General features: G+C 40.7%; 1 protein-coding gene across 1 annotated transcript in view; it reads left to right on the forward strand.

Moving 5' to 3' along the window:
* LOC138267855 (collagen alpha-3(IX) chain-like) overlaps positions 1-12,647 on the forward strand; it is a 173,734-nt gene that overhangs the window by 55,154 nt on the left and 105,933 nt on the right. The window contains exons 10-11 of the mRNA XM_069217080.1: positions 2,745-2,798; positions 4,640-4,693. Of these exons, the coding sequence (XP_069073181.1) occupies positions 2,745-2,798; positions 4,640-4,693 (108 nt within the window). The remainder of the gene's footprint in view (positions 1-2,744; positions 2,799-4,639; positions 4,694-12,647) is intronic.

Below are 12,647 nucleotides of genomic sequence, written 5' to 3' on the forward strand. Positions count from 1 at the left end.
TACAAACGAGAAGTAAAAAAAAATCAAGACCTAATATTACCACAAGAAAAAGAAGCAACAGTACTTTACAATAGCGTGCATTGTGTGGTATTATGAAGGGGATATAGTTTAAATGTAGAGTAGCATGTAGGCCTCTGCAATGTTATTATCATCACAAATTTGTTGTGAACATGAGGGGCTGAACTCAGGCAGACCATCAGCAGAATTAACTTTTACTTCATTGAACTATTATTTGAAAGCAAATTGTACCCTAAATTGTAGTACAGTGGGCATTCTTAAATCAAATGTTGGGTATAATCATGCAAACCCCATCACTGGTCATACAGACCTTTGTTCATCAGCAAGTAGAGTGCCCTAGGAGCTATCATTCACATTAATTTCCGTAGACAGTGAAGACCAATTGGGACTTCACAGGAAATTAGAAAGAGATCTGAAATGGGTTTAAAAGGGATTAATTAACAAAATAGTTAATCCAGAGTATTAGTTCACTAAGTATTAAAGTTTTAGTCATCATCATTACAAATTTAAATGGTCAAGAAGTCAATATTTCAAAATAAGGTAAACTAGAAAATTAGCAAGAATCTGTGTGTGCTCTATCTAGTCTAAGGAACACACACTATTATAAATCAACAAAACACTAATTACAACATTTCAGCTTGTTCCCACTCTCAGGAACCAAACATTTTGTCTACACGCGAGGAACAGGTAAATATCCATATTTCTTTTATTATAACAATGGCCCATTCATGGCTATGTCCTTGAATCAGTACACTGGACAGAATCTCAGGTACAGACAGCTCTTCCCACGAGTCACACTTCCCGGCATTTTCTTCTCCTCCCGGTGGGAGCCTCACTGTCAGTTGTCTAATGCATAACAAATGCCTATTCACTAGCTAATAAATGGCTTCTGTAAAAATACAATATCTGCATTGGGAGAAAAAAGGGAAAAAACAGATTGTGCAAAATAACCGCAAACATAATTGAGCAGACCTCATAGCCTTAAATGTGTAAAGTCAACATTCAAAATGGCATTAATATTAGGCTAACTTTAGTCATTACAACATGTTAACTCAAGTGTTTCCTCGTAAAAGCTAAGTGGGGTTACCTACTGCAATTTATATGGTAAATGTGCACGTCATTTAACATTGTAATTCACACTTTATGAATAAATGTGTTTAATTTTGCAAATCAAGAATTACACTCCATCAGTGGTCAAGAATGGTAAAAAATATTTTTTGTTAGAAACACTCCTCCAGTTTCAGTACACGGGTTTATCAAACCTTGCCAACTCGTCATACAGAGACCTACACACACCCAATTGATACCAAAACCCACGCCATGGTGAAATGAAATGACAGATATTACAATACATTTAATACATAATATCTCCATTCCATTTTTTCATCAGACAATGACACCAATAATGTATATTCTACCTACAATTGTCATGAGAATGTTAGTCCGTGTCTACAACCAGTCTGAGGCTTGACCATTAGGGCACAAGCCATTCTCAAATAATTGTTGGAAGTTGATAGGGTATGTTAGAGGTCAGTCGCTCTCTCTCTCTAAATATTGTTGATGACAATTCCTGGGTAGGAAATCTTTGTTTCTTTTTTTTCTGAGCGTGACACCATTTCCAATGGTTACAGGACAGTGTCATATTACATATTTTTCATGTAATAATTCCGACATTACAACTAACTCTGTTGTAATGAAGCGGTCTTGCTACATTTCACGATCATTTGGCTTAAATTGGACAAAGGTGCTGTGTGAGGGTTAAAATAAAATTGTTATGGCTTCCAAGGGCTAAATTGACATTTTTCCACTATACTATTTCTCCTTCGCTTTGGTGAATGCTGCAAACCTTTATCCAACCACTCCTAATAATCCACTATGTATCATGTTCAGCTGGAGTTTTTATTTTTATTGTGGTAGATATATGAGACTTTATTACTCAAAAAAACAATTTTTAGCTCTTAGTCTCTTGGTATTTCTTTGATCCAAATTAACAAAATGACCTACTAAGGAATCAAAAAGGGAAACGACACAAACACCATCTTTAGACTATGTGCACTCCTTTAGATTTATGAGCACAGCGTAAAATATTTATATAGGCATGCTCCTCTAGCTCTTTGGCATGTTTTGTCCAACACCCGCGCTCTCCCTTCAGGCTTCTACTTCTCGATCTGTTTCTCGTACCACACCAAGAGGGGCCAACAAACCTGCAGGTGGTGTCTCTGATTTTCCTCCTCCTGCCCTTGTAAAGTTTAATTCAGATATGATTTATGGCTTGCTATTGCTGAAACCATATCTTAGTACCTTTGGACAGGGTTTGTGGTGGAAAGAATTTCATAATGGATGGGGCAAATCGGTATCAATGCCTAGATTAGATCTATAGAAGTTATTTAGGCGACCTACTCAGACTTTAGAGCTGCGGTATTACAGATGTGCTCTCTCTATTTGGAAATTACTTGGCTGCCCACACAGGTGTGTACATGAGAGAAAGTTTGTGTGTGTGATGGGCATGTTGGGCCCCAATCCACAAATGCTTTTGACATAACATACTCTTGTAATGCTCCGAGATTACTCTTAAATTCTAGGAGTAAGCCAGGAGTAAGTACCCCCTGGAGAACCTTTATGAAGAATGCAATCTGCTTTTAAAACTGTCTAAAAATCCCACTCAAGTTTATTGGTTTTACTTCATAAAAAATGGTTTACATTTCCACCTTTCCATCTTTGCCTAGGGCTACAGAGGTCACAAAGGGGCACAAGGCAGAAGAGGTGATTCTGGACCACGGGTATGTATCCTTATTATCATACCACGAAGCAAAAATGTAGTTTTTACTTACTTAATATTTGTAATTATTGACGATTCCGTTGCTTTGGGAAACCTATGCCCAATTGGTTTTGTTATCGCTCAGTAAACTAATCTAAATATATATTGTTTTTCCTTCTCGGGACAGGTTATTCATTTGTTTGTCGAATTTGTGAATCTTGTGCTTTACAAGTTATCCCAATACACGGCTTTGTGGCCAAAGCCAATCTCTGGTTTCAGATGGGTTTCCAGCCCCCAATGAGGTGGCGATATATCTTACGCACCATCCCTTAAGCAGGAGTCAGAGAGCAACTGATGGGCATTCATTTTGTGACACTGCAATCTATGCAGTAGGTGCCATTTGTGGTTTGAGGGACATAAGGGCAGTTCGATTTTGGTTTGATTAAGGTTTTGGTGTAATTACTACAGAAAGCATCACTAGTTTGAAAATATAACTAATTTGTAAGAGGAAGGGGAGAACTACAGGCCGAACTTAAATTGACTGTGTTATGTTTTGGCACTGTGATGTTTTTTGTTATGTTGTTTATTTTTTGTGCTGTGTTGTGTTATGTTTTATAATTAATATCAATCAAGCCGCCTCGCTAGCAGCCGGTTTCAAGGCTCTCTTGTCAGGTATGTGTATCTGCTAGTTATGTGGGCCATCTGAACTTAGAGGGAGCTGGGAGAACACTGCTTGACTAATATACTGTTCCAAACTAGAATGATGAGGGGGATGACGGACAGAAAAAATACAGAGAAATTTCAATGCACCTGAAATCCAATAATCTAAAATGGATGTTTTGGAACGTGACAGTTTAGGTTAAAGATTGTGTAATGCTGACCTCTAGTGGAAAGTACAGGATTTTGTAGCTTGTGTTTTTGGTGGCGCTATCCCTGCCATCTTCATATTTTCAGTCTTACATCAATCAATTTATAATTTTTCGAATCAAATTAGTTACACTGCTAATTATACAGATGCTTTTATTCTTAGATAGAATGGACTTCCTTCTCAGTCAGTTCCACTATATGAGTTTCCCCACTGCAGCAGCTGGTCTGCAAATAATATGTATGAACGGATATATCAATATATCTGCACATGGAGTATCTCAGTAGTATAAACTGGAGGTGGATATTTAAGCTTTGTGATGGCTGGTTCTATCACAAGTCTTTCTCTAGACGCTGCCTGCTAAAAACGGCTAGTAACTGTTTATCCTGTCCCTTTTTCCCTGTTTTGCAGCAATAATTAAAGGGGTTTGGAAGTGTTGCAGCGCCCAAGCCTCCGACGTTCTAATTAACACAAACACCGTTTTTCTGTGCCCGACATTTCCATAAAAGACCTGACTAATGTATCCAGTGTGTTATGTCCCCTAATGCAAGCGCAGAAATGGGCCTCCTGGCTGCTGTCTGAATTATAAAATATGGCAATAATCAGAGTTCAGTTGGCCCCGGTGGCACTGCACCTGCTGCGCCATTGGATGCATTGCCCCTGCGTTAGGCCCAGAGAGGCCACAATGTGTATGAACAATTAGATCCCGATCTGAATGTTCATTAGCTGGGCACTGTACCTTTGTGCCCGAGGGCAGAACAGTGCCAGGCAGCAGCAGGGGGTGCCCCACGCTTGCCCGAGCCTTCGGGACCTGCCAGTGGTCTCTCAAGCTTACCTGTGAAGGGCGTTCGTTAGTGATGTTCATTGCAGTTTGAAAGAGCTGCAGTAAGTTACTGTTTTAGTCACTTGTTAGAATTAGGAATCATCAAAATACCAAGCAGGGAGGGGTACTTAGAAATGTCCTTGCTTCTGCTAATAAATTGACTTTATCTCCTCAGGGTGATCCGGGTGACGATGGATCCGAGGGGCCTTCAGGCTACTCAGGCGCTATTGTGAGTATAAGAGGCGGACTGGAAGCCTGCCTCTGCCGCCATCTCGCCCTTACTGGCTGTCATTATTTCAAACACAATTAATACAATTACCTTACAGGAGGTTATACCACCCTCGTTCGTTACGTCACGTCAGTTGTATCACCTGATGCGCCATGGGTAATATGTGCGGAGAGTGACTCCTTGATAAATGGTATAAAAAACATATGTCTCCTGTGTATACTGCCTCCTCTCACAGAATGCGACCAGACCCAAATACGAGGGGCATCGCCACTGTTTAGGTTTCACGAACAAAGGAAAGAATAGACGAGAGAAAAACTAAACTTTAGTCAGGGAATTAAAACGGCCCAGTGAGAAACCTTGATCAGGCCCGAGCTAACTGAAATATTAGCTCCTAGAGCCGAGGGACTGAGGCCTAATGACACTCCAGCGCTCATACGCCAGGTCAATAAAAGGAGTATCCCTGAGTTGTGGAACAGAAACACGAGTAATTAGAACACTTTCCAATTCAGCAGAGAAACATTATTTTTACTGCTTTGTTTTTTTGTTGTTGTTCTTCTTCTCCTTTTATTCTTATATTCCTCTTCTTAATCTTTTTCTTATTATTAATAATGTTGGAGCCAGACCCCAAATAGTAGATGGTGTGACTATGGTCATCAGATTTTTTCCAATCCCTAGAACTTTTGAAACTTTTTTTTCTGACTTCTCAGAAGTGAGTCATCTTGACAGTGGTTTAGGCCCTACTCTGTGCACTGCTATGTGGACTGCAGTGAGCACATTGAATTTAATAAAGTGTGTCACTGGAAGTCACTTCTGTTTATGGAGAATTTTGTGATATGCTCAGATATTGCTTATCCCTTTTAGCCCACCCAATGGAACACTCTGTGCAAGAGTTGTGTAGTGATTAGGTGCGTGTCTGTCTAGGCACGGGCAGTGTGAACATGTTGTGAAATGTTGACGTTGGATGGTGTGAGAAGGTGATGTTAGGATGCTCTGGATGGCTCAAAACCTGATTGTCGGAGGTAGAATGGAGTATTGCCAGGGCTAGGGAAGTTTGCAGAACCTCGGGCCGAACAGGAAATAAAACATTTCTCTCGTACCTGTGTAGCGTTGTACACTTCTATGTGAAGACTTGTCCTCCAAATCCAACATTATGTTACTCTAGTCAATACACACAGAAACTAGGTGTTGTCTTCTTTTTCAGAGGTTAAAAACAGACACTGGCTATAGCAATGTGGCACCTGCACAAGTGAGGCTGATTTTCAATACCACCACCATCTTGAACAGTTGTGATAAACTCGGTGGCTTTGTCTTTTGAGATGATTCATGTGGCCGTGGAGTTATCAAATACATGAGACCCTGTCCTCACGCTCTGTACAGCCCCAGACTCAGTGTAAAACAGTGCCATTCATTTACAAACTAACACACAGACCTTCAATGCGAGCAACGCTTCGTTCAAACATCAACTACGGCAACTTTTTGTACCACCCAAGACATTAAACATACTACAATGGATCCACATTTCTGTAGCACTTTTAGGCAAAAACAGGATCATGTCATTGTGGCCCACCATTCACCATAAAGGCGCCCTGTCCAGAGGAGAATCAATCCAGTTTAAGGTGCTTTGTATTGTGCACGTGCTGTTTAAAGCAGTAGGAACTATTGTGGCAGAAAATCCTCACATGCACAGTACTTTGCCCTTCGCTTAGCCTCACCATTGATTCTCGTGGTGTCTGCGTCCCCAGCTCAGAGAGTTGGGGGATAGGGGGTGGCGGAAGTCACTGAAAGTGGTGGGTTCCACTCTATGCAATACTTTGCCTTTAATACTTAGTACAATGAAGAGTCTTCAAGCATTCTACAACCCAGTAAAAACTTCACACTTTCTCTTCATATTGGTTGCTTTTGCAACCTTGAGTCTGCTGAGCACCACAAAGCCTTTACGTTCACTTTGTATCATTCACTAAAGCAATATTTTCAGTCATTTATCAGGAGTTTATTTTATACTGTTCAGTTTACTCTCTCAGCATCATCTACAGGCTGCTAGACGTGGCAGACACTGTCCCACCAGACTGTTTAGGACAAGTGACATGAAAGTAGATTTGCTGGATTTCCATGGGCACTCACGCAGAGCAATGCAACTTTGCACTGCACACACGGACCTTTACAATGTGAATAGCCACTACGTTAGCAAGGGGGGCACCTTCAGTAAATCTACCCAGGTTCAAGCAACATGCAGTAGTTGACATCACTCTTAGTGCCCCTGATTTGTTTAGCTAAAGAGAGTTTCAGCCAACAGAAAATTAAGTGCTGAATGATTCCTGCACCTCGCAAATATGAAGATTGATATCAGCATCAAATAGTGAAATGCAGCTGCCCTTCAAAGGAGGGGGCCCTGAAAAATCCTTAACACAGGGCACTTCCATAGCAGAGGTGACTCAAAACAGATGACTCCTTCTTAGAAATGTGAAATATGAGCACTGATATGCTCAAACCCTCAATGCTACTATTTAATGTAAGATAACTAAAAGTAGGGTTGCTTCCACTGACATCTACTCATGCATCATTTAGTAATACCTTTAGAAATAGCAAAGTTTTCGGAGTCATACTGCTACTAAAATCCTATGCCAAAGAACACTTGTATTAATAAGTTGGTGTAAAAGAGAGAATGGGAGACAGAGAGTATTTTCCTATTGTGCATTGATATTGCCTCAAAACGTTGAAAACAACATTTACAATGAAAAATATCACCTCTCAATTATCTCAATGGTTTGTTCAAATTATAAATACTTCGGAGAAAAAAAACTTTTCAAAGAATGTATTCCGAAAATATACTTAAATAAGGACAATGTGAGAAACATAAATGCAACATATGTAGAGAATGGAAGTTTTGTGACAAAGGGTTAAAAGATGGGGGTATTTGGTTCAGGGTTTGGGGTTAAGGGGGTGGAAGATTGAGGATCTGTGTGCTGCAAAATACAGCACACATAGAAAGAGGAAAAAACGGGCATCACTTTGAGTGTTGTGCCACTTCTATGCCACCCCTGGGGTGGCGTGGGGGTTTGAAGCATTCCCGGGTTTACGAGACTATGTAAATTTGGGAATGCGTCAAAATCCCTGGGTATTGTGTAGGAACACCCATGCAACACCCATGGAAATGCCTCCCCAACGCAAAGTAAGGCAATGCAGCGACTTGTGCTGCATGGCCTTACTCCATATCTACAAGACCATGTAAAGCCACGCAAAGTGGCTTTAGGTTGCCTTGTAGATATGGGTCAGCAGCCTGTGCCATCAATGCGTCAAAAAAAGTGACACATTGGCGGCGCAGGCCGCTTGTAAATTTGGCCTTAGTTTGTAGATCTTGGGATAAAAACTGTACCCTGGAGGGTTAAGCGAGGAGAGTATTGGGTTAAGGCTATAGAAATAAAGCTGCTGGTTTTGGGGTTACGGGCTAAAATTAAAAGTATAGGGAATAGGATTAAGAGTTTGATGGATGGGATTGAGGGTTTGATGGATGGGATTGAGGGTGTGATGGATAGGATTGAGGGTTTGATGGATAGGATTGAGGGTTTGATGGATAGGATTGAGGGTGTGATGGATAGGATTGAGGGTTTGATGGATAGGATTGAGGGTGTGATGGATAGGATTGAGGGTTTGATGGATAGGATTGAGGGTTTGATGGATAGGATTGAGGGTGTGATGGATAGGATTGAGGGTGTGATGGATAGGATTGAGGGTTTGATGGATAGGATTGAGGGTTTGATGGATAGGATTGAGGGTTTGATGGATAGGATTGAGGGTTTGATGGATAGGATTGAGGGTGTGATGGATAGGATTGAGGGTTTGATGGATAGGATTGAGGGTTTGATGGATAGGATTGAGGGTGTGATGGATAGGATTGAGGGTGTGATGGATAGGATTGAGGGTTTGATGGATAGGATTGAGGGTGTGATGGATAGGATTGAGGGTTTGATGGATAGGATTGAGGGTTTGATGGATAGGATTGAGGGTTTGATGGATAGGATTGAGGGTGTGATGGATAGGATTGAGGGTTTGATGGATAGGATTGAGGGTTTGATGGATAGGATTGAGGGTGTGATGGATAGGATTGATGGTTTGGGGCATATGATTAAGAGGTTATTGTTAAAGGAGTTGAGGGCATAGATTTAGCTCTCACGCTTACCTTTCTTTAGTGTCACCATTGGAAATGTTTTTAATAAAGAGCTTTCGACGAGTTACAGTTAATTTCAGCCAGAATGAGACATTACACTGTGTGCTGCTTTCACTGCACCAGTACATTTAATTCAATATATGCTTTTGTTTCCAAGTGATGCAATTAGAAGTGTTCAAATGAACTCAGTAAAAAAGTAACCAACAATGTACAACGCACATAGCACTATTGGAAGTAACACCGCTAGCTTTTATCTTTATAAGAACGAAAGATGTACCGCACCTTTCCCAAAGCGAACCAGTGAGCCTGATCACAGATGATCAAATCTCTTGGGGGATTAAGTCAGTGAGGCAGGGAATGAGCTGCAGTGCGAATTATTTACAATTTTCTTAGATGCAGTCCTATAAAACACATAGTTCCCTAAAAGTGTCAAGTGGAATGAAAGACACATGAGAACCCAAGGGTACATAGTTCACAATACTCCAAAAAGAACAACGTATTCCTCGTGTTTCAGAAGAATACTTTAAGGTCTGTAACTGCATAAATTGGCAATGCTCTCCAGGCCATGATTAACCCAGCATTCTCTCCAGGCCATGATAAACCCAGCATTGCACAAGTATATAAGTTGCTTATCCATATGTAGACAGAGACCATTAACCATCCAGGTCAAGGCAGTACCAGTGTCATGTTAAATCCTTACACATTTTCTCATAAAAAATTACATAGTAGCTTGTCTCATTCAAAGTCCTAACCTTGATGATATGAAACTTTTATTATCCACCATATAAAGATCTTTCCATGAATTGTCACCGGTAAGGAACTGAGTCATTGCCATCCTGTCTTGTCCTCCTTGTTACATCCTTCAAAGTGTGGGGATTTGTAAAAAAATTATGTGTCTGCCAACAGCCAAACCACAAGAAACTGGAGAGGCCAGAGAACCCGTAACATAAAATCATCATAAAAGCAACACAAAAGTTTAGGCACTACCTGGAGCATAAGACAAAATATGAATAGAAAAACTAGCAACATGGACCAACACTAAATCCAAGAGACAGTGCCTCACAAAAGTGTGAGTGATGCACATGCAGTAATTCGATTGCCTCTGACAAATTGACACCAACCACAGGTCTTTAAGTGAGATTTAAAAGGTGAGGGGTCTTAAAGGGTTGTGGTAAAATAAGAATGACTATGAATCATTTCCAAGAGCTATGACTTATATAATTAAAGTTGTGGCTTAAAACATGTACACTAGAATCCCGTGTATCACACAGCATGCCACCTGACTAGTATTTGACTGCCTCTCAGTGAGTTTTTGTTATTGCATCCAGACGCATCAATCAAGGACAGATATGCACATGAAACAAGTCAGGCCTACTGGCTTTGGCAATGCTTGCTAGCAGTATTAGATAAATGAGTAACAATTATATTGTTATGGAAAATTAGAATTGAAAATATTTTAATTCTGAAAACCTGAAACTATGAATTAAACATTGCTGAGGTCTGTGAAAAGGGGAGTAGACTTCCGGGTGTTGCAATCACTCCTGTCCTCCCCTTCGCATCACCTTCCTCTGCAGCTTCTATGTGAAACACTTACATCCTTTTTATACCCTTATCTTTCTGAAATCTACCATCTGCTTACCCAGAAAGGGTATCATAGCACAAATAAGTGAATGTCTGAATGCCATTACACTGTAAGGCAGTGCCAGAAAAAAACAGGTTTTATGCTTCTTTTTAAAAACAGAGAGGGAGGTGGTCAGGCACTGATCGAGCTGGAGTTTGTTTCTGTCGGTGTCTGCCACATTAGAAAAGGAGTGTCCTCTGAATATTGTAAGACTAATGCAGGGAACATTGGCCAGATGCTGGTGGCCAGAGCACAGACGTCGAGTGATTTTTCCCCCAAAAACTTTTTAGGAAGATATCATAGGCCAGTTTTGTAAAGTGCCCTGCAAGCATGGCCGAGAAGCTTAAAGAGAGCCTTTTTCTGGACAAGATATTAGTGTAGGACCATTAAATGGGGTGAAATAAAGGCCCTTTTAGGCAGATTGAGGACAGCTGAACGATGTTCTGGATTGTCTGAAGTCTTTTAGTCAGGTAGGCTGGAATGACAAGATATGGGACTGTGAAAGCTGTCTCTCCAGCCATTAATTTTTTTTTAGCAAAGGCTCAGGGTGCGGCGTCCTATGGTGCCGAGATTTGGGGATTCTCTAATGTTAGTAAACTATCTGTAGGGGAAAATAATTTTACAAGATCTCTCCTTTCATGTCCTCGCAATACCCCATTGATTCCAGTGTTCCTGGATCTCAGGTTTTCCCGTATTTCAGATGTAATAGCTCTAAGACCATTACTTTTTTGGGTATGCATTTGGACCACCCCAGAACTAGTTGAATATAAGGAATCTTTACAAGATATTTTAGATAGACCCAATGCACTTTCTATTCCCTGGCTTAAGCATGTCTCGAGATGGTTGCACACCTTGGGACTTGGGGATTTTTGGAGACAACCATATCATCTAAGGAGGGCCCAGAAGCAATATCTGAAGTCAGTCTATTGGTCCTATGTCAAGAACAAGTATTTGTTATGTACGTCATATGGTCGACTGACATCACAAGTTTTGGACTTCAAGTGGTACCCTCATTTTGAGCCCTTTCTGGATTTAATTCCAGATCTACTAAGCAAAAGCTTGTATGCTAGCTTCAGGTATGGGTGCTTATCAATGAAATCTCTAACTAGCACCTAGCGACCTGCTCCGACTACAGATCTATGCCCTAGTTGTAATTGCACCGCGGAAACTATAGTACATTTCATGTTTATCTGCCCTGCTTAATGGACTGCTTGGAGGAAGTGGATTCACCCAGCTTGCAGGAATATGGGCTTGAGACACTGTAAAGCTGCATTAAGGTTGTTGATGAGAGACACTTCTCCCTTTTTAATTTGTGCGGTCACCAAGTTCCTTGTGGCCGCATAGCACATACGTGCTCGTTTCTTAAAGAATCAAAACGACTTGCTCTCAATTGAACATTGCCCTTAACCTATTATTTATTAACTATTTACCTACGTTTATGACTGTTATGACCCTTCTTCGGTTGATGGGGGAAAAGCCATATGAGAATCTGCAAGTGTACATAGGAAGCTGGTGCGAGACAGTTTTGTTCTCCCAGATAGGTGGCTAGTATATCTGCATGATGGTTGATTTTGTTTTCACTTTTATCTTTGTATTTATTATGTGTATTTCATTATTTTATTTGTTGTGACTTTATTTTGCTTTGATGGTTAAACAAGACCGAATAAAGTTTGTGTGATGATGACAACATATGGGGCATTTCCACAATCGAGTCACCATATGATATGGGCCTGAGTTTCAGTTTTGCCAGATTACATAGGAATCCATCTAAAGACTTTGTGAAGCTTTCTCAGGAAGTATGAAGGATAAAATGAATTGGTTTGGTCAACCGTGGACAGTTTGTGGTCTAGTGTGATGCCCAGCTGTTTTGCGGTATTGGTGGGAAGAGGGATGCCCCCCCAGCTTCGAGGACCACCAGCCTTCAGCCATGTAAGATGCATTTTTCTTGAATAGCATCACTTCAGTTTTATCTCTGTTCAGCTTTATATAGTTATTACCCATCCAGTCAGAGACTTGGAGCATGCATGCGGTGAAGCTAGTATGTGTGGCCGTGATGTCAGCGATGAGCCCTGGACTGCTTCACAAAGAAGATGAGTGGGAACGAAAAGAAAACGAGAAGGAAAAATAGATTGCATCTCTTAGCAAGAAAATAAGTAATTTATTTGAAG

This window comes from Pleurodeles waltl, chromosome 2_1 (assembly GCF_031143425.1).
Source record: "Pleurodeles waltl isolate 20211129_DDA chromosome 2_1, aPleWal1.hap1.20221129, whole genome shotgun sequence".
Taxonomy (NCBI): domain Eukaryota; kingdom Metazoa; phylum Chordata; class Amphibia; order Caudata; family Salamandridae; genus Pleurodeles; species Pleurodeles waltl.